Here is a 27,655-nt window from a genome sequence, read left to right as displayed (position 1 = left end):
CATCCTAAGATTACCCCAGTTTTTCATGGCTATAAATCTTTACTGTGTAACTGACTTCGGTGGAGTTATACCAAAATAGACTTTAGTAGTGAATCAGACCCAATGGTTGCAAAGTACTTCCAAGATATTAATGTTATGTATTATTATTAATGAAACAAATATTTACAACACAAATTATTCATTGTTATAGTTATTATAACTAATTATAAATTATAATTATAAAGGCCCGATCCAACATTTCCATTGACCTCAATGGCTATAAATGACTATACAGAATTCTTGTCAAATTTTATTCACTTTATCTACTTAGATAACTGGTCAGCTACCTGTACGCATTATAAAGATTCCTCTTCTCATTCATATTTCGACATCGGCCCTCCACAGAGCAGGGAAGAGTGAAATTTCTGGCTGGAAACTCTATAAAACAGTCCCGGTTACTGGTGCAAGAGCTTTCTTCTATGCTGGCATCATCCAAATCTGTCACTTTCAGTTCTCCATCTACAATCACAAACTGTCGAGGGCGAAAATCCAACAGCGTCACAGAGCCAAGAGGCGAGTGAGCCAAATAATGCAAAAGCCGAACTAAACTGAGACATATCTGAAAGGTAAAAGCACAGTCTGGGTTACTTGTCTAGTATGGAGCACGTAAAAATAATAATAATAATAATGCATCTGCTTTAATTAAGTTACACACATAATAATGAACCAAGATTGGCATAAATTTATCATCAGAATCAGAGAGTGAGTACATTCCAGGCATTCTTCATAAAATTTAACATTATTCCTTCAATGTAACCTTTAGAAGCTTGATACTAAAACGTGCTTCTTTACCAATTTTTCCCCTATGCAATTTTATTATTGTAGAGTTGCTCATGAGTTCTGAGCTGCTGAGGCTTTTTTGTTTTGTTTTTATTATTTTAATAGAAATAAAAGCATTTTTTTTAATAAAACATCATACGTAGACCCCGATCCTGCAATCTAAGTCTCTTATCCTCTAAAAATGAACACGTTCTTAACTTGTCACACTGAGAGTAGTTTGACTTCAGTGGAACTAGTCTCAGTGCATAAAGCTAAGTCTTTGTAGAAACAGGGCCTATCCATGTAGACAGACCCTTCTGTCCACACAGAATCCCATTCAAGTTAATGGATCTCCACACATGTGCAGATTGGGGCCATAGAGGGAAGACTTATCTGGGCTTTGCAAATAGATAGAAGAGAATAATATTTGGAACCTTCAAATTTGGACCCAACCCTATAGTTTTTATTACTGTTGGCAGTTCATTTATGTGAAGACTTGACAATATTTCTTTGTATGTATTGTATAACACACTAATCAAAAACAATATTAATATGCACGCAGCTAAATATTTGCATGCTCATTCACTGTATTCAATTAATGACATGTCTTATGCAGGCTAGAAAGCTTTTTATTGTTTAACATGTTAGCTTTGGTTTTTTGTTAAAACTGTTGTTAAGGCCATATGTATTAAAGTAGTCAAATCACAATTCAGTCTCAGGACATAAATGATATACTCAGGGAAATACTTAAATGCATACTTCAGACGAAAATAGAGGTTGAATGTGGCTTACATTATACTTCACAGACTTTACGTCTGTGAGATATTAGGACTATCCAATACTTCTGTAATCATTTCCCCTGCCTTACCAACCTGAAACATTTTTGTTCCACTTAAGCAATATCAAAAGTTTATGGAGAGATACTTGTAGGTATAAATGAATACAAGCATGGTTATGGGATGTCTGCACTGACTGCTTTTGTTCCTCTTGAAATTTATAGAAATCTTCTATACAGAGTCCCAGAGGATGCTATATATAAAAGGCGTATCGTGTTGCTGAGGAAATGAAAGTAGACCAAATTGAAGCATTTAACATTCAGAATATCAATGTGATTTTTTCCTTGGGTCAGGAGCACTGCACAGAACCTCATTATAGGAGCTGAACACTGTGCTAAAATCGTTACCATAAGCTTGAACAAAATTATAATTAACATCTAACTGCTCAAAGGTAAATATAGAAAAAAAATCACTTTTCACAGATTTCTTAAACTACTACGGAAAACTCTGCATAAAAGTATACAAATGTTGCCAAAAACTAAAGAGGGATTTTTGTTTGCAATCTGAAATCATTCCTCCTTCCTCAAACACTACCAAGGCCCTGATCCTGCAGATGGATCCACTGACACAGACCCTTGTGCCTGTACTGAGCCCTGTTGAAGTCCTTTATCTATGTACCTGCCCTCAGTGTTGATATGGGCTGTGTGTGTGTATATCCCCCACAACAAGATTAAAATACACATTTTAGGACTCAGTTCTGCACCATTCCTTTCCACTGATTTCAATAGGTTTGGGGAGATTTGGTCCCTGTCCTGTAAGCACAAAGGTACTACCTCAGTGTATAAAGTTAAACAACCATGTTAATGTTTGCTTGACTGGGGCAGATACATAAACAATTCTCATGTATTCAGCTGAGAACTTGCATCCTTCTTCCTCTCCTCTATGACAGCTGCACACTAGATAAGGTAATAGTTATGACATTGCCTAAGGCTTCATTACAGTAGTTCCAAGAATATTCTATTTATAATTACATCTCTGTGATTCAGACCAGCATTGCCAAGGTATTTCTCCTTCATCTCCCTCTAACTGCCCTGTAAGGGATACCCATTCTAAAGAGAATTTCCACCCACATCCTATGTGATATGGTCAAGCCAGTAATCTACTGCATCTTTTGCAATTTACATCACTGTGCCATAATTTGCAGTTGCATGGGTGAGGTGTGGGGGAGACAGAAGTACACTTCATTGGCCATTGCAAACTAAAAACTCAGATTGAGTCATCATTAGGAATTTATTTCTTTCAGAACAACATAATGGAAGTTTAACTCATGGGCCAAATGCAGTTCACAGAGCTCTAAAAGAAGCCTGTAACTGCCCTAATCGTTAATGGTAAGGTACATCCCACCGAGACTACAGCTCAGCATACCCTGTCATGATGAAAGTACCTCTACAATCTGGGCTCCATTCCATACAAATTAAATGTGACCTCCATGTTTCTGTTAAATTGCCAAAGTGGGCTTCACTGGGCAAACTCTGTTTTAGGATCTGTGTACATTTATAAACTTGCTTTACCCTTTACTCTCCCCTAGTAAAAGGCAACATAACAGGAAACAGTAGGAAATAATTATAAAATCAGCTTATGATAATGATCAAGATAGAGATGTCACATCCTTCTATTGTCTGAATTCCAGTTGCAGAGCACAATGTTCAAGCCAAAAATGCCAAGCTCTGAGTTTTTAACAAGTATGAAACCTTTGAAGATATAACATGAATAGCACAGTACCATCAACAGACATAATAGCGCAGTGTCTTAAAAACTGAAAAATGGGAGTGTTATGTCTTATAGACAAACCAAGACTTAACATTCCCAAGCAAAGCAGTTGTTTAATAAATGCGAACAAAGCTGTAAATTATGTAACCTCTCTTTCCCCCCGACCCACATGCTTGGAGTTGTGTGTTCACATCCTACTTAAAAGTCCTTTAGATACCAAGGTTGTTGCACTTACTCGAAATCTGTCCTCCCAAGAGGTCTGTAAAAGCTGAATCATCTCCAGTGGTGAGCCTAGCTCAGTGATGGTAGTCAGCGTGTCTGGGATGTCATTGCTATCCTGATAACAGTAACCATAGAGCTGAAAAAAGTACACAAAGGGAGAGAGATTAGTGTAATACTTCTTGGCATGCTCTTCTTTTCTCCATGGATGCAGGAAACAGTCTCCTGTATCCTCCTTGGACCTTTGGATCCTATATGTTTTAGGACGCTGCCCTTAAGGCCCCATGTCGCAGTCATGTATCCTTCCATCTGAGAAGTCCTGTCGAAGCCCATCATTGAAACTCTTAAGTTGCCCAGTGCAGGCTCTGCAGGCCACACATGGGTGGCTGGGTATGCAGTATTTGCATATCCTTCTGGCTAGGCTTTTATAATCAAGGCCCTTATCAAGAAACTTATATGGAAAAATATATATATGTGTAGATATGGGAATTCATTTTAGCATATGCACTATCTGGCATAATCATAATAATTCTGTACTTAAAAATAGGCATTAGAAAATCTCATGTAAAGATCAAGGTTTTTTGCAGTACTATTGCTAGTGCACTGAGTGTCTATTTGTATTTAAATATGACAGAGGGTTCAACTATATCTTTATAATGAACTTTAAAGAGCCGTTGCAAATGTCAAGGCATATCCTTTTCAACACAGAAAATGCTTCTAATAGTACTTGTTGAAGTTACATGTGCAATTATGTTAGAGGGGTGAATACTGCAAAATATTTTAAAATGAATGCACTTCAGTCATGCTCTAGCTCCTTTTATGTTTGCTTTCCAAAAGTCACATGAGTGATCAATTTTTACTTGCACAGACACTTCCACAGTAACAACATTTGAAGCCTGTGCTTGAAGTGACTTATTTCAGATGGGATGGGGACTGTTTTACACAGCCAGGAGACAGGCTTTTAGAAACTCCTTGCCAAAGCCTTGGCAGAGAGGCAGTTAAATGAGCTGAACAAAGATCTGATTACAGACTTTGCAGCAGGGACAATTTTACACTCTACTCCCAGCCAAATAAGTCTTATGGTAGAAGAGCTGCCATGATTTAAAAGGTTAAAAATCCCCTGATCCTACTCATCTCCTCCCCATACCTAAGAGGCTCAAAAACACCACGGCTTCTTCAAACCCATTCGTCTCCTGATTATGGACATCATCCAAAGCTCATTGAAGTCAATGGGAGTCTGTATTGACATCAGTGTGCTTTGAATCAGATCCTATAAGAACTATGCTCAGCCAATGTAGGTTCAGAAACAATACCTTGTGTGTTACGTGATCAATCACAACTAAGCAACATTTGAATAGCCAGAGCAATTAAATGTTCTCAATCAACTAACAATGAAAAAAAAAAACATTGCAAACAAATTCACTCACTACTCTGAATAGCAAGCAAATTTGTGCAATACGCTCACAAACATTTAACAAGCAGAAAAAGAGGTTAAATTCAGTAAGCAAATTATTTGTTATGAATCATCCCCTTAGCTCTATCGTTGTCCATGTTTAAAGGAAAAAAAAATATTCCAAAAACATAAGTGAAGTAAGCAATTATTCCTTGCAGTGAAAGAATAGCATTGTACTTCAAAACAACTGGTAAAACATGTACATCAAACAAAATGAAAATGAAAAGCTAGAATAGTTTATTTTAAAAACATACAACAGAAATTTTGGCACGGGAGATGTACTTGTAGCAGGTATTACTACACTAGAGACACATGGAATTGAAATAGGGATACACCATAGTTTTAATAATACACATTAACCTAGGACTTCTTGGACCAGATACAGGGATTGTCCCTTAATATCTGTGACACAATTTTTTATGGAAGCATGTTTCTGATATAGGTACAGTAGTCAAAACTTAGCATGACACAAACTATCTTAGAAGAACACATCAGCACAATTACCACCATTACAAACCAAAAAGAACACAAATATAAAGAGAATATTTTATAGAATATGCATCTTTGCTAGAATGCTACTGGACTTGCCTGTGAATTTTTTTATGTTATATATAAAATATGCCTGATCACACAGTCCTCACAGTTTAGCCTTTGTATGGATGGGGACTAGCAGTGTAAGATTGAGCCCATTATATTTAAAGGTTAATTTCTGGTGTCAGAGCCTAATAAGTTCTCTATCCTTCTGAAGTCTAGTTCTACAGAATCACAGAGGGGATTTATAAAATTGTATTGTCTGGTGGAAAAAAACTAATAAAACAGAAGAAGTAAGATTTAGAAGGCAAATTTAATGAAAAATGTCAATTCTACAGTAAATGTCAATTCAGAGCAATAATGAATGACAAGAAGAAAAGGAGTACTTGTGGCACCTTAGAGACTAACCAATTTATTTGAGCATGAGCTTTCGTGAGCTACTGTAGCTCACGAAAGCTTATGCTCAAATAAATTGGTTAGTCTCTAAGGTGCCACAAGTCCTCCTTTTCTTTCTGCGAATACAGACTAACACGGCTGTTACTCTGAAATGAATGACAAGGACATCAGTCTTCATGAGCCATTCAAGCCCTCTGAAAGAGTGCAATAAAAACAAAGTAATTTTAATTACGACAAAGTATCTTTATAGCAAATGTATATGCATATTAAAAGATTATGAATTTATCTTAATTAAAATATATATTTAATAAGAATAAATTCAGAATACTTTTGTAAGTGTTAAATCTCAAAATACGGGTTCCAATTGTCATAATAATATAATAGGTTTGTTCTCGGGGGTTGGGTAGCACTGCATTTAATTATCTCAGTTTAGAATACAATTGCACTCCTGCAAAAATCATTGCTGACTGATGTTTATGTTTAGTACAGATTCTGCTGCTTTGAATTGCTGTGAAAGCTTAAAGGGCCCAATCCAATTTTCCTTCCACAAGAAACTCTCTCTTCAAATCACAATGGTAAATTTTCTTGCTAAGTCCATTTAATTTAATTAAGTCCAGAGTTAAATACATTAAAAATTATTTGATATTTTTCTTCATCACACGTAATTCTAACTAAAGAAATAGATCTGGCTCTTCTTTATCACTATTATTTATGTAAAAGATTTCTAGCTATAGAATTGCTGTTTTGTTATATAGAATCATTGACGCATGGAAGTCATAGATGGAAAGGAGATATTGGGCTACATTTCAATATATTTTAAATGAAGGCTGGAGCTCTAAAGTAAAACTGCAAATGCAATACACTGCAACATTTGTAAGTACAATTGTGGTGACTGAAAATTTTAAAAGTAGCTACGTCCCGATGCAAACAAATAATTAGGTATCCACAATGGCCATTTATATGTGCACAGCCACACAGCATACAGATGTATGTGTATTTTCCTTTAAAAATTTAGCTCATTAGATCATCTAGCCCTTCTTCCTGTCAATGCAAGGTTGTTTCCCAAAGTATACTTTCTTGATTTTTGTCCAATCTAGTTTGTAAAGGTTCCAAATAGAACAATGTCATTTTCACTACCAATAATAAAGTAACTAATTTGTATACATACATATTTGGATCAACCACCTGCAATTGGAAAAATAACCACACAGACAATTTGAATGAAACTGGAGTCAAAAGATTATCCAAATGGGAAAGATATAAAAGCAGAGCAAGCAGAGTGAATCAGGAACTTCCACAAATGAAATTCTCTTTGTAGGGACAGCATTTTTTCTATCATCTAGTTACATATTATACTTTCCAAATATGTTATTATTTCATACCCCAGTACGGCATGGCTTCAGTTAAATGTATCAAAAGAAATATTATCCAATGAATATAGTTGGATATGTCAAGCCATTACACTGAAATACTACAAATACATAATTTTGTATAGAATCTGTATACAGTTACTAGCTGGGGATACTTTTCTTTTTCCTTAGGAAAATATAAGACGGATATAAAATTTTGAACTGTTGTCATATTGTGCACAATAATCCCTGTAAAGCAGGTGTATTTACTGAGTTCTTCACTAACTGTTTAGATTTTCTCAATCAAAGACTGTATTCCTTATGCACCTAAAGCTCCCACTGACTTCAGCAGGAGTTTTAGATGCCTAAAGAACACAGGGTCAGCCCCTGAGAAAGTTATATTCTTTTGTAAGATTTCACGTCTGTACTGCCAGTCAGTCCACATCCCTTTAGAACTGCCTTTTATTACAAATTATAGAGACAGAGGTGCCCCTTTCAGACAAGAAAGGGGGTGGTGGGGAGCAGAGGTCAGACTGCACACAAAAGCCGACAAGCTTACTGAATAAAAACACAAAATAAAGGAGCTTATTAAGCTGTCATCAGAGGGTAAGTATATGCAAACAACAGGCCCTCATGCATTAGTGTAGTCACCAAAGCTGGATTTAAAAAAAAAAAAAAAGGTCAAGAGAAAGCCTTAGCAAAAGTTTTACTTTTTATTTATACAGTTTGCTCAGACAGGAGTGGTACAATTGAAAATCTTACAAAATAAAGCCAGATTATGTTCTCACACTGGTGTAAATCTAAAGCAGGATTGCCAGCCTGAAACATCCAAAGATCAGGAGTCTGGCCCCCAAAAACAGAATACTGGCCTAAAAATCATGAGATGTTAAAAAAAAATGATAAAATGTATTTGCATTCTAGTTTTTGAGCCCTGAGGATTCCCCCCTTTAGCTTTCCTCTGTAACCAGGAGGGCTAGAAATTTACTTGTTTTTGTAATGAAAACTGAGATTGTTCATATAATCACATGACTCCAAGAACTCGAGCTTTCAGGGAAAAAAGGAATAATCGCCTTTGATAGAATTGTGAGAGTTGGTAACACTGCTAAAGTAACAGCATTAGTTCTGATTCTCTTCTCACTCACACCTCAGTGATTTCACTGGAGTTACTGCAGATTTAGTCCAGTGTAAGAGCAGAGTTTGGCCCTGAACTGATAAAAATTTTCTTGTTCATGTGCGCACTGGAGCTCGTGGGCACAGTGCGCACAGGATGGCGTTTATTTTCAAAGATACATGTACACACCTAGCCAAACTGAAAATTAGTCCAGAATTGGACATGGCAAGGCCAGTCTAGTAGTAAGCTAGGGCCTGAATCAACGCCCATTGCACTCAGTAGAAAGACACCCATTGACATCGCTGAACACTGGATCAAGCGCCAGGTGGCTAAATTAGAGGAATCAATTTTAGAGCGCTTTGACATTCCTATGGCATCAGACCAAATGACGACAAATTGGGGATAAACTTTGGCCATGCCCTCTGTTGCCAGGGCAATGGGCCAGTCCCTCCAAAGAGGGATATACAAGAACAGCCATGATGCATAGCTGTTACTTAGCAATAAATACTCTAGGATTTTCATGTTGGCCTAAAAGCTGTTTTTTCCCCTCACATTTTAAACATGTTCTAACTTTACGGAGTATATTATAAATATTTCTGCCACCCCTCCTCAATCCAAAAGCATCTGTAAACTGTAAAACTGTAAAAGCATCTGGTGAGCACTTTTACATGGCAAATGACTAGATTATTTCATTAATTTTAATCTTCCTAGGTAAATGTAACATACAGAGGAGTCGCAGGGAGCAGAGGTCCCTCAGCACCATTCAGGATGCATTCAGCATCTTGTAGGATTGGGACCAAAGCTGGATGTCAAAGCCAAGAGGCAAAATGTCTTCCTGTTGCCTGAGGCTAGAGATGGAAATTGTAAGCAAGCAGTGGAAAATTTAAATATTAAACTAACTGCTCACAACTATCTTTAGGAGGTTTTTTATTAATAACTTTGCTATTATAAATAGTGCTGCATGCTAGAAGAGCTAAAGGTTACACAAATGTCATCAGAGCTGCCATCCATATTAATAGCTTCAAAAGAAAGCAGAACAAAAATGAAATTCACGTGTATATGTATATATTATACTCACACAAAACCTGTAAGGCACATATTTTGGCAGTAAACTTGAGGCTTACAAAAGTTCTCTCCCCTTTTCTCCCCTCATTTTATTATAAAAAATTCTTTATAGCACTGTAAATTTACACTGTATTGCACAACCCCTGGGTCCAGCCCAAGAAAACACTTATTCCTGCAAGCTCTTGCCAATAGCTCAATTAAGGTCAATGGGACTACTAATTTAACCATGATTTCAATGGGACTGGACAGGTATAACTGAGGGCAGAATTTGAAGCCAGACCTTAAATAATCGGGAACAAAATCTACCCTGACTTCCACCAGCGATGACTGCATCCCCTTCAGTGGAGTTGTGTGGAAGATTGACTCTAAATCAGTGCCGGGTTTACAATGATGCCAGTGGCACCATGGAGCCGGGCTCATGCTCAGAAGGATCCCCGGCCTGCTCTGCTTGCACTGTGCCCTGAGACCCAGCCAGCCCACTGGCTCCCCCCCATCCCGCCACCACCACTTGCTCCTCTCAGCCAGCCGATGGCTTATCTCCGCCCCCTGGCCAGACCCCAGTGTACCTCTGGCTCCAGACAGTCTCTGCTTCCCACCACCTGTCTCCCCGGAGCTGAGCTACCTGGGACTGGTGCAGAAGCCTGGCCAGTCTCAGCCAGTTGCAGGGGGAAATGGTGGGGGGGGGTGGCTTGGCTGGACCCCTCCAGTCAAGTGGGTCCCGAGGGAGCACAGCTGAGGCAGGCCCTGGCCTGGCTGTTCTCACCACTCCCGAGGGGCCAGAGCGATTTGCCATCCCAGGACCAGCCCTGGCGGCTCAGCCCGGCAGACAAAGTGGCCTCCCAGCAGGGCCATGGAGTGCAGTGGGGAGGTGCTGCTGGGATGCGAGGAAGATCTCGGCGTGTTGGGGCACAAGGGATTGGGGGTTCTGTGTGGAGGGCTTGGCAGTTGTGATGGGGCTGTGGGCAGGGGGGCACTGGGCAGGGGTGGTGTTGTGCAGGGCACTGTGTGGTGCAGCATGGACCATTGTGCGTCTGGCAACTGCCGGTTTGTAAATAGTATCCTCGCACTGGGCTGGGCGGACCATGTCATGCCTCTGGCCGGCCCCTCACTCTGGGGACCAACAGCCCCCGCACCACACCATGCTCCATTGCCCCAGTCGGGGCCCACAAGTATGTTTGGTGCCGGGCTGACAAAAGGTTACTCTGGCCCTGCTCTAAATTATGCAACTATTTAAATGATTAATCTCTGTCTGTTTTCTGTTCTGAAGCAGCAAGCAAGCAGTGCTGTTGAAATGTTCATGAGATCTGGCCATATTAAAACTGACCCCTTCAGTATAGTTCTATTAAGTTAAGTGTCTCAGTCTTCTTCACTGCTGGGCTTACTTCCCTCAAGTGAGCTTTGTTTAACTCAGAGTCGGTCTGCAGTTGCAAAGTCCCAGAATAAGTAGCTCTTCCTATCATAGATCACTCTGAGTTTAGCCAGAAACAATATACGGCCGTCAAGGCCTAGGTCCACAAATACTCCACTGTCAGTTCTTTTTGCCTAGCTTGAGTGGCCAGGCTGAGACTGGGGGAAAAAAAACAAAACAAAAACAGTTTGCTCCTTTATTATTATTGATAAATTGTATTGCCATAGTGCGTAGGACTGCCAGTCATGGAGCAGGACTCCATTGTGCTAGGCACTGTACACAGTCCTTGCCCCAAAAGCTTACAATCTCAGTAAGTAAGAGACAACAGATGGATACAGATGGACAGCTGGAGGCTGTGGTCTCAGCAGCCTAACCCCTGTATCGTTTTTTATGTTTGTTTGTTTTTTGAAGGCACCATGGAAGAGGAGAATTCCAATGAGAACTAGGCACTGAGACACTTTGCTAGAGGCCTATTTGCATCTTTAGGTACAAAAATGCCTTTAGCAATCTGGACCTAAGTGAAAAAGTATTAAAAACATCACTGGTTGGTATATATGATGTATGAACACCACCTTGTCTCCTCAAATGCTTTACATGTGTATGTCACAAGACTGGAGAATGTGGTCTTTAACTCAAGTCTGAGTGAATCAGTGCACCTTACAACAGTTTCTCCCCATTGTGGACAAGGTTGCCACATGGGTGACAGCATACTGGTTTGGCTAATCCCCATGCCCTCCCACAATGTAGTAATGCAGAAATTATTCTAAAGCCACCCTCTCCTCTCAGCAGCAGTGGGTATTATGGGCTAGGTCCTACAGGCATCTTAGAACTACAGCTGTTACAACTACAGTGTGTATGGTGTGCGTGGACACACCAAAACCATTCTGTCAAAATAGCGTTTGTGGGTGGGTTAAACCATTGCAAGGATGGTGATGCTAGAAACCATTCTGTGCAGTCAAGTGCCATTGAAGCTAGGGAACTGAATTGTTTGTTTACAACAGCTGTCAGGAAGTGATCCTTCTGAACAGGTGCAGAAGGATTTTAATAATTGCTAGTGTAGGAGGTCCAAACCCTTTACAGAACCATAACAGGAAGTATGAACGAGACAAGTTTTCCTCAGCTTAATGTAGACATACTCATTGATCAAGGGCAGGATGCAGATCTAAAGAGACAACATGGGTACATGGGACCTTGGAAGCCACGAAATCCTGTGTCTAACCCCAGCTGTGGCAGACTTGATGGGTAGCCTTGGACTAGTTATGTAACCTCGCTCAGTCTTTGCTATCTAATAAAAGAAGTAGGACAATAGTACTTACCTACCTTACAAATTAGTCCAATTGGTAAGTGATAAAGCAGGTTTGCCCTTGGAATCCTCATTATACAAAATGTTATATTTTATTGAAACATAGTGTCCTGGGCAGGATACCCACCAACTTGAACAGCTTTATATGTGCAGTGTGTCTCTGAAAAATTCAAGTAGCAAGGGTGATTTTTGCAAAAGGTGAAATGGTGCTATTGGTCTCTGTTCAGTTCTGCACAGAGAGGAGACTGCCAGGATCCTAGGCAAGGAAAGCTGATGAGATTGCAAATCATCAGCTCTCATAAAGGAGCCAGAAATTCAAAACAGAGTCTTTTGGGGTAATTTACATGGCACATAACACAGAGGAACAATCAGAGAAATCATTCGACAAATTAATGGGATTAGTTTTATGAACGATTTATTTGAAAGTGAGTAATGAGGGTGTAGCTCTTTAACTAATTCTATGGTTTTTGCCTCGTGGAAATCCCTTCCTGCCAACAGCTCTGTAAGTTAAATCCCCATCTACAATCTCATGCAATTCAATGGGAGAAAATATTATTTGGCCACTTCAGAGTTGAGGCATATGGCTTGTCTAATAATGACATGAATAGTTATGGCTGGTTTGCAATTGTATCAGCTCTGTGCTTCCAACAGCCCTGGAGTTCCTGTTAACAGATCCTTTCTTCACTCTTAAAAGTGCAGGATAACATCTGGGCCTGTTGGGAAGCACTCTTGCAATAAAGAAGTACTTTGTGTAATTCATCTTTCCTCGCCAAGCCACATCTGTCTGCTCTCCCTGGCCTTCTCCATTCCCACCCCGAGCTCCTCAGGGCTGTGGAGGCATACTGGAGCTGCAGCAAGCTGTCTCCATCAACAGGTGGCACTGTTCGCTTTTTTCCTCCTCACCCTACAAAGCGATCCAGTGCTGCCACCCCACATTACATCTATGGTTAACATTTTCAAAAGTGCTTACATCACTAAATCTCCCTGTGGATCTAGTGCTAACTCCCAATTCAGGGTCTTAAATATAAAATATAGGCACCAATGATAGCCTCAAAACCCCCACTCAGATGCCACCTCACCCTATCAGTGCCTAAATTCCCTAGACACCTCAATTTCTGCTGGTGAGCAGGTGTAAAACCACCTAGTCTAACACCACCAAGCTGCTCAGTGCCCTAGTTCATGCTTTACCCCTGGTGGGATTCTCCAACTTGGCATTCCTCCATCTATTTTGCCTGCAGGGACAAATCTGGTAGGTATTGTCAGAGCATGCCTTGCCTGCACAAAAGACAACCGGATCTAGACTTTTTTGATGCGGGTATGTTTGTCTCAGAATATCTGACAACCAAGTGGGCAGAGCTCTCATGCAGAATATTGGAGACCCCGTTTTCAAATCCCCACTCTGCCTGATTTGGAGCAGGGACTTAAACCCAGCTTTCCCAGAGACATGCCTTAACCATGAGGCTACTGGGTATTCTAGGGTGGGAGTGCTCTCAACTTGTCCTGCTGAAGCTGTTCCCCTGTGTATTAGATAAATAAATATTAACTGGGCTCAAGAGAGACTGACTTCATGGCCCAGTGGTTAGGGCATTTGCCTGTGATGTAGGTCCCTGCTCCAATAAATATTTCATTTGTTATACGAAATGGAACAGCTTGAGAGATTGAGAGAGTCCCACCTCAGCATGCCCAATAGCCTGGTGGTCAAGGCAGTGATAGGGAAGACCTGCTCCAAATCAGGCAGAGTAGGGGTTTGGAAACAGGTCTCCCAGAGCCCAGGTGAGCACCCCCTAACCACCTGGCTATAATGTAATCGGTCGGTCTCTCTCTCTCTCTCTCTTTGAGAAAGAGCTGAGGTATCTTAGGAACCTCTCTCCAGGAGAGGGTTCACAGCTTTCAATCCTGAGTAGAAATAGATAACAGGCTCAGACCCCACCCCTCTCCTCAGTGTTTCCTACTGGCTAGCATAGACAGAAGCCAGCAAACCAGAAGCCAAGTTTCCCATGCATCTAACTCCTCCCACCCTTTGCATAGGGGAACCTGGGTTCCTAACTCGGGGCTGTGAATTCCACTAGGCAGCTGGGCGCCTAGAAGTTAGGTGTTGCCATGCCTATGTCCCTTTGTAGACTAATCCTTAGGAGCCAACCTTACACAGAAAGTCACTGGGACTTAGGCTTCTATGTTCCTGCATCACTTTGGGGATTTAGGCTCCTAAGTCACTTAGATGCTTTTGAAAATGTTACCCCAAGGACCTGCCTACCCTGGGAAAAATTTCTGAGCAGTTTAAAAACTTGTTCAGCTAAACTCATTTTAAAACCATCAAAGTCCTGGTGTGCACTCGGTTTCAGGCAGTTTAAAAATGCTGCAATAAAAACAGCTTAACAGTTAGAAAATTTCACAGTGTAGATAGGTCCTTGGAGCTATATTGTGCCCTTTATCTATGGATGCAGATCAAGCACATAATAAGATCCCAAGCTCTCATTCTAGCAGATTAATTCTCTCTAATTAGGGGCTCTGTTTTGAAGGTTCAATTACAAGGGAAATTTCTACACTCCTCTCCCAATCCAAATTTCATAATGACAGTTTCCCCAAGTGATCAGCTACCGTCTTGCCTGGGCTCTTTGTTGAGGACACCTCACCACAGTCTACTCAGAAGGTTGCTCAAATTTTCAATGAAAACAAAAAGCTCTTCGGGTTCACCACCAAGTATTCTCCACCACTACCAGCACAAAAGTGTTTCATGATTTGAGCTCCTGATTCCACTGGACCCCACTTTCTTGAAACAACAAAGGATTTCCTGAGCATCTGACCCTTCCCCATAACTAGAGCTCACTCCATTCCCATGTTGTAAGCAAGTTTTGTTGATTAAAGATTAGTGTGGACTCTGAATGAAGCAACATGATATAATATGACCTGATTCACGTCAACTCATTTAAGCTAGAAATGCATTTTAATTAATTTACCCCTTGGAGAAATTATTTTCTTCTATACAGAATTACCAGATTTTAATATTAAGACTTCAACATTTTAATTCTCAAACTAAAAATAAGGGTCCTGCTTTTGACCTCACTAACTGGATTTGTCTATGCTGAGGAAAAGCACCATGTTAGAAAACATGTTAACTAACACAATGGTAACATGACTTTACATCCTATTTAAAAGAGGAACAAGTGATGTTCAAAATGTGTTAGCTGGTTGTAATAGCCCATGCCAGGACCACCTAAAACGTTTTCAAATACCACTGGATTTGTCCACGCCAAAGGCAAAAATCTTTTAATACCATGTTTTTTAACATGATACATTTTCAGAGTGTAATCAAGGCCACTTACACAAATGTAAATCCAAAATAATTCCCCTAAAGACAACAGAATTACTCCAGATTTAAAATGGGATAAAATCATAATCTGGACTGTGATTTTTAAAGTGTATTTGCTTTAACAAACCAAAAAAAGGGGGTTGGTCTTAGTCAATAAGCCTCTGGTCTGCCATCAGCTGCTGTTCAAGGCTGTTCCTCCCCACCCCACCGCCACTGTTCTGAAATGAACTCATCCCTTATTTTTTTAAATAAAATAAAGATTTATTTTAGTTGACGTGGAGACTCTTTTTCAGAGAAACACACTGAATTACGCTATAAGTGATTATAAAGATACCTAAAAACCTACAAAGATAATCTTGAGGTTTCATAAAACGTATGTCAGTTTCAAACCTACACTCCCTTTCATTCATCTTCAGCAGTGTAATAGGAGAACCAATCAAAAGATTGTTTATACCCATGAATGGCAGCACCCTTAATTCAGATCTACAGGGCTGTAATTATATTATTACAGGAAATCAAACATTGCCAGTGTCTTTCCAATCGTATTCATTGTCTGAAATTAACAGCAAATGGTGGTTGATTTTCTTTTCTTTCCGGATACAGACAGACTGGAGGGAGGAATTAGAGCAAACTCAATCACTGCACGGAAAAGCTGGATTCAAAAATAAATATTTTAACTTTCTAAGAAAAGAAACCACGGCGGAGAGGGAAAGGAAGAGGAGACCCGCCACAGCACTTGATAGAGAGCAAGTGCAAAGCAATTAGTGGGCTGCTGAATCCTGTGTTACAATAAATCAGTGACCCAAATCCCCCTCTTCCCCAATGCCCCTCATTATTAAATCAACTTTAATGAACTAGCCCCTTCTCTCTCTCCCTCCAAACCAAACACGGTTCCATTTTCATCTGCACCTGCCTATCACAATGGCTGGTGTGCGGCGGGAATGTTTATAGGAAGCGATCTAGGGCAGTGTGTGATTGACAAGTTCCCAGCCTTGCCCTTTGAATCAACGCCTCTGCCCAGATCACGATGCAATGCCCCATCAGACAAACCAAGCCTGACTCAGAGACGGTAAATACACTTTAAAGCGAAAAGCACCTCATGTTTTCTTTGCATTAACACCAGCTGACCCCTGTATCTAACACTAACCCACACTCCCTTTTCCAGGTTCTCAGCATTTCGTGTGATAGCCTGATGTGCCACATCTGGCACCTGGCCCGAACAGGCTCCATGCATGACCAACGTGTCAATATGGGATGCGAGGACAGGGCTACGAGCTGAGAAGGGTTGGTTTTTTTTTTTTTAATTTCAACGTATATTGTGCCCTAATCAGGTATTCTAAAAGGATGCCTGGGGGGGGGGGGGTCGCAGCAAAGCTGGTTTTGACAAGAGACAGGCCAGAATGGGAACTATAGAGACAGTCAAGAGCAAGTTTGTTATCTTACAAAGTACACTTCAGGCTGTCAGCTGCGAGAGATTTACAGGAAAATCCCCTTTCCTGGGACTGAACCTCCAGGAAAGAAACGCTGGACTTCCCCCGAGCAAGACTCAAACGTATTTCACCCTAGATAGCCCCTCATAACAGGCCTGAGTGGGGACATGCGCTGCAGCGCCAGAAGGCTAAGAGTACAGTGCGGGGACAGCCACTTGGCAACAATAACACTGCACACCGCGTTGAGCCTCTCTGTGTGTGTGATCTGTGGGTGGGGGGCTATTTAACTGTCCATGTTTGACTCTATGGGAGACGGGGAGATCTCTCTTCTCCTTCTACAAACCCCACTTCCCTCCAGCACCAGCTGCAGTTAGCGGGAAGGTGGCTCCCGTTTTCATGCTCAAGTACAACTCTTTGGGAAGGCGGTTTTAGAGGGCTGCTGAGCGAGTCAACACTGAGCAGCTCCAGCCCCGAGTCGTGCTGCTAATTGGTCGCAGCTGGCTGAGGGGTGTTAAGTGTTCACTGTGGGTTGGGGAGGGGGAGATAATTGGAAGGGGAAGTTTGAGAAACAAAAGTGCAATATTTTATGGCTGGTTTACAGTGATGTCAAACTCCGTAGTAAACACATTGCTATTGAAAACCCACTCTGTGAGACTGACTATCTGAGCTGTCAGGAGCAGCTAACCCCTGGTAGCTAACAGAATCGCCGGGCTAAGCCGTGGCTTGGCGTATTTGAATTTTTTTTTTCCAGCACATTTGATTTTTTCCCATGTCCGAGATCGCTAAGAAGGTCCTTACCTGAGAGGGGCGGTAAACTGCTGCTGGCGGGGGTGGCTGGATAGTCATTTCAGCTGGTCTCCTTAACTCTTTCGACTCAGGGAGAGCGATGATGAAGCTGGAAATTCTTTTTAAAACTAAGCCCAGCAGTAGGCAGAAGTCTTGTATTTTGCTAATTAAGATCCAATAAAGTAGCACTGCCCACGCAGTCATTAACTGTATGTAGCAATGTTGTTTTAGCCCTGTAGCTCCCGGGATATGAGAGAGACAAGGTGGGTGTCAGAGCGTCTCTCTCTCTCTCTCCCCAACAAAAGCTGGTCCACTAAAAGATATCGCCGCACCCACCTTGCCTCTTTAACGCAGAAACGGACTGTCCCTTTTGCTAGGGAAGTAACTCGGTGGTTGATGGATACACTGCATGCAGGGAGAAAGTGAAAAGCGTTTGAGGCCAAACTGAGTACTCTCAATGGTGTTTCTACAGTGCTGGATGAAGAAACCGGATGAAAATGAGCTAAGAAAAAGCGTTTTCTTATGAGGACATATACAGTTGTGCTGTAGTGAATTTGACATCAGTTAAACGGTTTGGGTCCTTTACACTCTTTTCCTCTACTTAAAATGGATGTTCATGTCAAAACCCAGAATAGACTGGGGAAAGTATGTTGGCTTTTGAGTTTCTTCCCTCTGTCTCCGGCAGAAATGTATCATTTCTAAAACCAGATACGCCTTAGAGGCCTAAGCCTGCGTTAATGTTGTCACTGACCTCAGCAGATGCAGGACCATGGCCCTGTGGGGGATTTTACAATAGACACAACAAAAAGGAGCAGGCTGATTTGGAAGACGCTCCCTGTTCCCCGTTGCACGCGCCCCGATGACCCCCCCCCCAGGCCAGTATGACATTACAGGTCTACTCCTGGACCATAAGTCTGCCCAGCTGTGACCAGATAAGGCCCGCCAGGTTTTTATAGTCGCCTGGCAAGGTAAGGTCTTAACAAACATTGGTGTTCGCCCGCGGCGGTCACCTCGCCCCGCGCTCTACGCAAGGAACGGAACGTGGTAGACAAGAAGGCAGCGATGTAGGCGGCTTCGCAGCTCTCTTTACTAGCGCATTTGCAATCTGATCAGAGCAGCCAAGTCGAAAGGAAATTCTGCTCGTGTCTGAGGAGACCGGGAGCGGCCAAAATAATAATAAAGAAAGAATCTGAGCCAAATGGAAAACATGTTTCTGATTTAAGTTTAAGCTATTTTGTAAGTAGATGGCATGTAATTTGTGAAATCATAATTAACACAAGGGATTTTTGCTCATTAGAACGTTCTCCCAGCGCAGCGGGCTGGGCGTGTATTTTCTAATTGGCGTTTTTAAAAGCGTCTATTCAGGTGTTTGTTCTAGTTCAGTTTCCACATGACGTGACTGCTCACAAGGCAAATGTGACATGAAGAAGAGTGACTTCATTTACCTATTATAGGGTCCACCAGCCTTCAGCAAACAGGGGAATTAACTGACAGCGCTTCCTCTAGTCTTTGGTACAAAAAATAATCACTGATCGTGAGCAGCTTTTTCGATACGATGTTCCATAATGCACACCCCAGTTTAAAGGAACCCTAGTGTCTACACATGTGTAAACACTGAAGTTTGTTGTTGTTGCTCGTTGCATAGATAATGCAGGACAGAATGTTGGTTTCCATTTTGTGAAGATGACTATTTCCAAATTATTCTCTGCATACGATGAAAGTATCTATTTGAATAGCTTGTGAAAGGAATACAGCACGATCACTATAACCCACCGAGGAAGCCAGAGAAACTGCAATTCTAAAATGTTTAAATCATCATTTTTGCCAAATTGTAGAGACACTGGGTTGCTTTCTACGGAATAAGAGAAAAATCTTGAAAACCAATATTTAAAAATTGAGTTTATTTCCTGCTGTCAAGCTAGTATCGATATCCTTGTTTGCATTACAGTGATAGTAGGAATTTCTTCCTATGAGGATATATGACATCATATATAATAACTGAAAACCTCTTCACAGTGGTTGTAGCGCAGCATGCGAGATGTTGTTTTCATTATGTCTCATACCTGGCAGCATATAGGCAATAATTAGCAAACGCTGTATTTAGTTGTCGATTTTTTATTCTAAAGCTACAAAAAATGTTTTCTCCAGTTTTATCCCAAGAAAGCAAGCAAACTGACTTCCATTCCCAATTTTTGCATGTACTCATGGGGAAGAGGAGATATTAAACTTGCATCTGGCCCTTCCTAGACTTCCAGTGTATGAAAATTGACTGTTTTGTTCATTTCGACCTTTAGTTCTTATGGGGGAATTGGTAGCTTTTGCTACAGAAAAAAATCAAAAGCTGCCTATTTGATTTCTTTTTAAAAATAGCTACGGGGAATGCACGTTCTAACGTTGTTTTCTTTTTCATCAACGTTCACACACTGTGCGAAATGCAACAGGAATTTCAATCCAAATGGGCACGTTGAAATTAATGTGAAGGTGTAATAGTCGCACAATGCAACATTTCTGTCAAGTGGAGTAATGTCAGTGTACCTTAAGAATAACACTGCGCCCTGTTACAGTTAGTACTCCTTCTAATCTTCCATTTGCCAGGATTCTGTGTAATTAAGATTCACACGACAAAATACACAATAAACCTAAATAACGACTACAGTGCCAGGTGAGGAACAATCACATTTCCATTCCCACAATATTCCGGGGAAGGGGAGTTGTCGTTTGTATTGATTAGGGTTAACATTTTATTGTACGTATTCTGAGAGAGTTTATATCTTCTTACGCTTCCTTCGCTTTTCAACATCACAATTTTATTTTTTTATTTATTTTTTTCTTAGGTAAAAGAACAACCAGAAAAGGCTGTTAGGCCTTCTCCCATAATGACATTACTTCTGCACCAGTTAGCAGAATGACAATGTATAATATTCCTAATCTTTCCCCAGTGCTTTCCTATACAGGCCAGGGTAAATCTGGCAGAATTAATCACTTCAGAGAGGATGTCAATATCTTTAGTTGTGCATGTATGTCTACTGAGCGTTTTTGTGTATAAAGGTTTCCTATCTTCTCCGTATTATAAGTAAAGAGCTGTTAGAAGAGAGCAGAAACTATAGATCTGTATAGATGATAGATCAGAAGAGATTTTGCGTATATTACATGTAAATGGTGAACTAATAACTACAAATCTTTAGAGAACATTAACTGAAGTAACTTATTTGACTCCATAAACATTAGTCTAAAAGGATGTTAGAACTATACTTGTCCAAAGAATGTTACATCTGTATTTAGAGGGAGGCTTGTTATCACAAGATGGCATTTTTCGACCCATTGGGTTGACATTAGTGATAGTCAAATACTATTTATTCGATGTACTATAATCACTCGGTATGGAAGGCCAGGAACGGCAATGTTATAGGTATATCAAGATCAAAGCTTTCTAGTTCTTTCATACAGATCACAAATGCAATCAACTCCACCGTATATACACCCCTTTCTGCGGTTACTACATACTTTTATTCCCTTGGTATGAAGAGCGCCAACAGGTTGCCTGTGGTGAGAAATAAACCCTTGACACATTTTTCCACATCCTATCTGTACACGGCGGCTGGTTTTCACTCACTGTCTGGTACAAGCCCTGGCAATTTTTAAAGAAACCCGAAAGAAATGACCATTGCCTACCGTGTCGCGATCTGCAAAAGCTTTACCTGTAATTCCTTTCGAAGAGCCCAAACGTCCCCCACGGCACCAGCGCCAGAGCGCCCCACCCCCTGGCCTTACCTGGAGGATGTTGGAGTGCTGTAGCCTTTGCAGGAGGATCATCTCCTTGACGATTTTGTAGGAGGCTAGCCGGTAGCAATCTTCTAACGCCGCGTATTGCTTCACGCAGTTCTCGATGTCGTGCCCCCCAAAATCGACCGATTTCAGCGCCACGGCCAGCGTGCGGTTCAGGACGACCTTGTAGACAGCTTTGGTGTAGCCGGAGCCCAAGTAATGCAGGCTGGTGACATTGTGGATGTCTCGGCACCCCAGCAGAGGGGGGTTCAGAGCCAGGTCTACTTTGGCTTCGGGATAGGAGCCCCCTCGGCTGCCAGCCTGCGGCGCTTTCCCCTTCTCCAGCCGAAGCGTCTGCTCCGAGGAGGTCCGCTGCTGGGCGAGGTCCATCAGCCGCCGCTCCAGGGGTCTCACCAGCCGCCGGGCAGCAGCCGCGGGCGGCTGGTGCTTCTGGTAGCGGAGCACCTCCTCGTAGCGCTCCCTGATCTGCCGGGCTAGCTCCCAGCGCCGGCTCCCGCGGTCCTCCCCTCGCCGGTACCAAGGCGAGCCCGCAAGCGCCGGGGTGACCCCGCGCCGCGGCGGCGGCGGCGGCGGCTGCTGGTGCGGATCAAAGCCCGGGATGAACAGCACGTTCAGCAAAGTGCCCAGGAAGAAGGAGAGGCAGCAGCCGGCGGCCACCGCGATCTTCCTGCGCCTCATCGCAGCGCCCCAGCCTCTCCCCCCAGGACGCGGGTTTGGGCGGAAAAAGGCTCCCCGGGACCGCAGCCCCTTCACGTGGCCCCGCCGGCCCTCGCCCCGCGCAGGCACATCAGCGTGACACTTGCCTCCCTGCTCATGAGCTTCTGGAGCGCGGATTATTAGCCAGACCCGGAGGCGAGCGGGGGCGGGGGGGGGTGGATAATCACCCTGAGCCCTCTCCGCTCGCTGACGTCCCCTGATTGACAGCCCGGCCCGGCCCGGCCCGCGGACCGGCGGAGCAGCGGGGGGCCCTGGGAAACGTAGTCTCTTTAACGACTCTCCCCGCCGCCGTTTGATAGCCGGGAAGTCAGGACTACAACTCCCAGGCGCAGGCGCAGCTCCCGTGCGCGGCCGGGCCGTAGGCGGGACCGAAATGATAACGGTGTGCTCTGCAGAGCGGGGAGCGGGCTCCGGCTGGCCAGCCGCGCTAAACACGAGATCATACCCCCGCGGGGCCGGGGCCGGGATCAGTGAAGCCACTTTTCTCGCAGGAGCCTCTGAGCTAGACGCAGAGCTGCCGGCTGCGACTTGGAGGCGCCTTCATTGGGGGATTCATTTGTAAAAATCTCCCCCTCTAGTGATGAAGGCTTGTCTCTCCCCCCACGGTGCGTGTTTCTGTTTGCGCGGGACGTTTAAAACCTCACCCGTAGTTATTTGTTCAAGCGCGCTCGTTCCCCCTCTCCCCGTTTGACAGCGCGGGTTGCACGGGCATCACGCCCGTCACACCTTGGAAAGCGTTTTGCGGCTGAAAAGCCACGGCTCCGAAAGCAGCACGCACACGCCGACAGAGGTGAGGATAAGCACACCAAGGGAAGGTTTTGCCGATGAATTTTCCACATATTTTCTTGCAGTTGGTTAACTTACCAATAAAACAATCCGACTAAGATAAATAACAGCTAATTCATGATGTCTGCGTGAGGTGGTGTATATATTTTCTCTCTCAACGCAAGAAGCTGGTACATTACCCAGGAAGGAGTTATGGCCTTGTGTCCTCTGGCAGGGCTAAACTGTGATTTATCATAAATTTACTGATAATATAGGAACCGAGAGCTGTGATTTCGAGATGAAAAATGAAAGCCACGGAGGAGATAGGTTAGCTGTGTCTCTCTAGACTAGATCTACAAATCATGGTCTCAACATGGGGTAGCCCCTGCCCTGCGGGAGATGTGAATTGCAGGGGTGAGTGCTAATGACATGGTTATCCATCAAGCCCACATTACGATGCTGTTAGCAACTAATTAACAAATACAATCGGCCCAAGAAACGTCACAAAGAAAAGCACATCAACAAAAGAAAAGCCATAAAGAGTCTAGGGGGGACTGCGAGCTAAAGTTCACCGGGACGCAAAAAGAGAAGCATTTCCAATAAAGGAAGGGGATCATTTAAAGCACGAGTCATTTAGGTAATACACATCGGCTACAAAAATTCCGTTTACCCTCCCAGGCGCGTGTGACCGATGCTGGAAAGCATTTATTTTTGGTGAGAGTAGACAGTAAAGCAATCTACTTTGGATGGCTCACAAAAGCTGATGCTCAAATAATTTGGTTAGTCGCTAAGGTGCCACAAGTCCTCCTTTTCTTTTTGCGAATACAGACTAACAGGGCTGTTACTCTGAAACCTTTGTATGGCTTGTAATTAATCAAAATCCAAAGCCTACTGTTTGTCCATTTTTGCTGCATATGTTACACGTGAAACTCTAGGACTGCATGCTGACTCATAAGGAATACTGTTTTCAAGAGACAAGATACATTAATAAGAGGCCTATATGGTCAAGATAATCGGGAGAGTTTAAAAGATTCAGTTTACTTTTACAACGTAATCTCTTCAATCACGGGTTTAACTAAGAACCGTCAGTCACTTGTAATAAAACTGTCCGGAGGGCGAATTACAAGTTTATGAGAAGCGGACAGCAGATCAAACGGTTTTTAATGAGGCCTAATTTTGACATATTTTAATAGTGGCTGTACAGTCAGGCTTGAAACATAATACCAAGAGCAAATGGAAGCGTTAAGGTCAAACATGATGAGAGCCCCCGAATGAGGACAGTAAATTACCAGTGAAGAGACCGTGTCTGAAATAGGTGTGGGGCTAACAAGCCATTAAGTAGCCTGCAGCACATTTCCCGAACGCCTCGCGGGGTTCTCATGCCATACTGTCCCGTTAGCTTTGTGGCCATTGCAGCCTTTGTATGTGAGCAGAACTGAGCTGTGTAAGGAGGCTGGGAGGAGATCGCATTCAAAAGCCAGGTAAATACTGTATCAGCTAAGCGCCACCTACTGTTCCTTGCAACTGAATGCTCAACCAGCCGCACCCCCTCAGTCCCCCGCAAGCTTATTGCAGGACACAGTAACCGGGTGAAGCTTTGCGTGGTTGGATGGCAAGTAACAATGCATAAAACTCCCCAACGGTGCCTGCTGCTGCATCTCATAGTTTTTACTCTTTCCATTCTTATCTAATTGTCACCACGGACAACATTCTCTCGTCGCTGATACCAGGGCAACCCAGCGGCAGTTATCCTGGGCCACAGCCTGCTCCCAGTCATGTAAATGAGGGCAGAATTTGGCCAGTGATATGTCTCCCAATATAAACTCTGATCATAACGACTGGCCTTATTTTCAAAGGCGCTGAACGCCTGCCGCTCCCCTTGATTTCAATGGGATGTGCGGGAGACCAGCACCTTTGAATCCACTCCTTTTTATTACATTACAATACTAGGCCTCTGAAACTCGCATACAACTAAGTAGATTGTACTTGGGTTAATGCAGGGCCTTCCCACTCTGATTTGTCAGCCACACCTGTCTCCAGTGCTCGAGCTGGGGGCTAATGTATTGCAATGAATAATATAAATGAGAATCGTGCGTATACCTGGACCCATGTACATTCCAGATCAGGTAACCATTAAGCGATCACCAATCAAAGATCTCCAATCACAATGTCAAGTCTCTGCCCCACTCCGCAGCAGAAATAAAAGACTCTCCCAGAGCTATATGGGGGAATAATTCCCATCCCTCCAGAAATATTTTAAATATCTATTTTTACGCAGTTTTATGATTTGTTTGATTTTAACCAATGTTTCCCATTTATTCCAAAGATGTAAGTACACGAATTAAGTTGGAGCGTTTATGAAACGGGAGAAAGGAAGAGCAGAAGGAAACCCTGTATATAGTAATTGTACCATCTCAGTTTTATTTGGGTTTATAATTTGCGCAGTAACATCCAAGGGCCTAGACAGACTCCGTCTGGTGAAAACAGTGAGGTTTAGGAGAGCAGGGCTAAATTCTTATTTTGTTTTCCCGTGGGTTTAACGTTACAGATTAATCTCTTTTAGAGAAGAAAACACTGAACTACTAAGGCAAACTTGTTGGAGCAGATCTTCCTCCCACTGAAGTGCATAGCTATTTCGACTTCAGTATAGAAAGGATCCAGCCCCATTGCTTGCTACAACTGAGGTGGTACTTTCCCCTACGGTGGAAATGCTCTCAGACTCGGGGGACCGATTTTCGGTTGATCTTTTTTTTTAGCTCCTGTCAAGAATCACTGCTACAGTCTTAATTCACCCCCAAATGCTTGGGAATGGATTGAAGTGCTGTGATCTGAGGGAGAGAAACACCGACCCTGCCTGTTCAGTCCAATGCCTTTCCCAGGCAGTTCGCTTTGATTACAGCACATCGGCCAATCTCTTCAACGTGCACTATGGAATCAGTGGGCCAGGTTACTTCACGGTTCTCCGCCTCCCCGTTCCCCCAGCCAGCAGCCCCGAGGGTGACACCCGCGGAGCGTCTTATCAGCCCTGTCTTCTCCAGGGTTCTAATTTAGAGCTTCCCCCTGATCGCTCGCGTTCTTTGCAGACACCTAACAGCTATTTACCATCCTCACCTTTGAATCGCACAAACCATTTAGCGCGGGATTATCGAACTTCACACACAAGCAACGGAAAGCCCCTGAGAGCTCACAATCCAGCCCCCTCCCTCTGGAAGATTTCTATCAGATAATAGGCCAAACACTGCCTCATTGAAAGGGAGGGAAGGGAAGCTTGTTTAGCCAGGTACTTTGCATTACAATTTTACCTGTGGGTGGTTTGGGGGGAGGGATGTAAATCTGCCTGTATGGGAGAAAGGTTGGTCCTGCCTGGTGTTCTGCAAGGGCTTCCTGCTGGGAGCAAAAATGAACTTTTAACTGCTTTTCATTATTAAGGCTGATTTAAACAATTTCACAGGAGGATGGGGAGTATCCAGATTCTCTTCCTTCTTTGCCCCCTAAACACACACATTTTAGACTTTGTCTCAGCACCCCACCGCTGAGTCATTTTCTCACCCCGCAGTGCTTTTGCTTTCCTCATTGTGAATTACTAGTTTGTTTCAGACCTTGTGATCAATCCTTTAAGTGGACATGACCGCTCATATTCTGCCTCAAAGGTTTAGTTATGGTGGGAGAACTTGTTTAAAGCAGGAAACATTAATACCTTTGAATAGTAAGCATAGTGAAACACTAATAACAGTGCCCCTGCAAAATGAGTTTATTGCCTTGCTTTCCTGGGTGCATCGTCGCAGACAACTTTGCAAGCACATAATTTGTTTGGATCTGACGCTAGGTTGTTGGTGCATGCATGCTAAGTGTAATATCTGACATTAGCTTGTGCCTTGTTTATGAAGTTTACAGGAAAAAATACAACTGCAAACAGATGCTTCCAAACTCATTCAAGTGGGCCAGCTGTTTTTTAAATCAGGCCTCTCTCAAAGCCGGTTTTCTTCATTATATCATTCCCGACAGACACCATGAAATACATCACTCATTTAGATATGGAAGCAGACTTTGGAAGAGGACTTGTGTGGAACACTTTGATGTTAAGAGACAGATTTCAAAAGGCAGAAAACTTATTCGATGTTTCTAATTACAACCCATTCTGGGCCTGTCACTGATTATTGCACTGGTACCTATGCCACATAAACTGGGAGTGCTGTTAAAAACACAATCTAGAAATCAAGAGTATGGTGAGCCCAGCTGTCTGTAGTCTACCTAATTAAACTATGCAGGGAGAAAAATCAACAAGGATTTATAAACAAAGCTACTGACTAAAGTCAACAATGAGCTGCAGGGGACAGCAAACATACTTCTTAACACTTCATAGCTCAATATAAGCCAAGGGGGAAGGGTTTGATTTAGGTGAAACAGAAATTCATAAATCTGCATTAAAACTAGGCAGACAAAACATTTTTTATGTTCTGAAACAGATTTTTTTCCCCACCAAGAAAATTCTGAATAGATTTTATCTGTTCTCTATAACCAAAACTTTTGCAATAGTGAATGCAGAAGGCATCACAGGCTTGGGTATTTGCTAACAGTTCTGCTCACATGCTAGCCTTTTATCTCAACAGCACAGTTGGGAAAGATTGAACATTGCAGAAAGGCTAAAAGCTGCAGTTAATTTTTTTATTTACAAAAGGCAG

The 27,655-nt window shown here is 42.6% G+C and overlaps 1 protein-coding gene across 1 annotated transcript in view; it reads right to left on the bottom strand.

The window, feature by feature from the left end:
• PKDCC (protein kinase domain containing, cytoplasmic) overlaps positions 1-22,464 on the bottom strand; it is a 45,439-nt gene extending 22,975 nt beyond the window's left edge. Inside the window, exons 1-3 of the mRNA XM_084623531.1 lie at positions 21,477-22,464; positions 3,580-3,702; positions 327-598 (exon numbers count right to left, since the gene is read on the bottom strand). Of these exons, the coding sequence (XP_084479657.1) occupies positions 327-598; positions 3,580-3,702; positions 21,477-22,169 (1,088 nt within the window). The 5' untranslated portion in view covers positions 22,170-22,464. The remainder of the gene's footprint in view (positions 1-326; positions 599-3,579; positions 3,703-21,476) is intronic.
• Between the last annotated feature and the right edge of the window lie 5,191 nt (positions 22,465-27,655).

Source organism: Lepidochelys olivacea (assembly GCF_965140295.1).
Source record: "Lepidochelys olivacea isolate rLepOli2 genome assembly, chromosome: 3".
Lineage (NCBI taxonomy): Eukaryota > Metazoa > Chordata > Testudines > Cheloniidae > Lepidochelys > Lepidochelys olivacea.
This window is presented reverse-complemented; position numbering and strand designations above follow the sequence as displayed.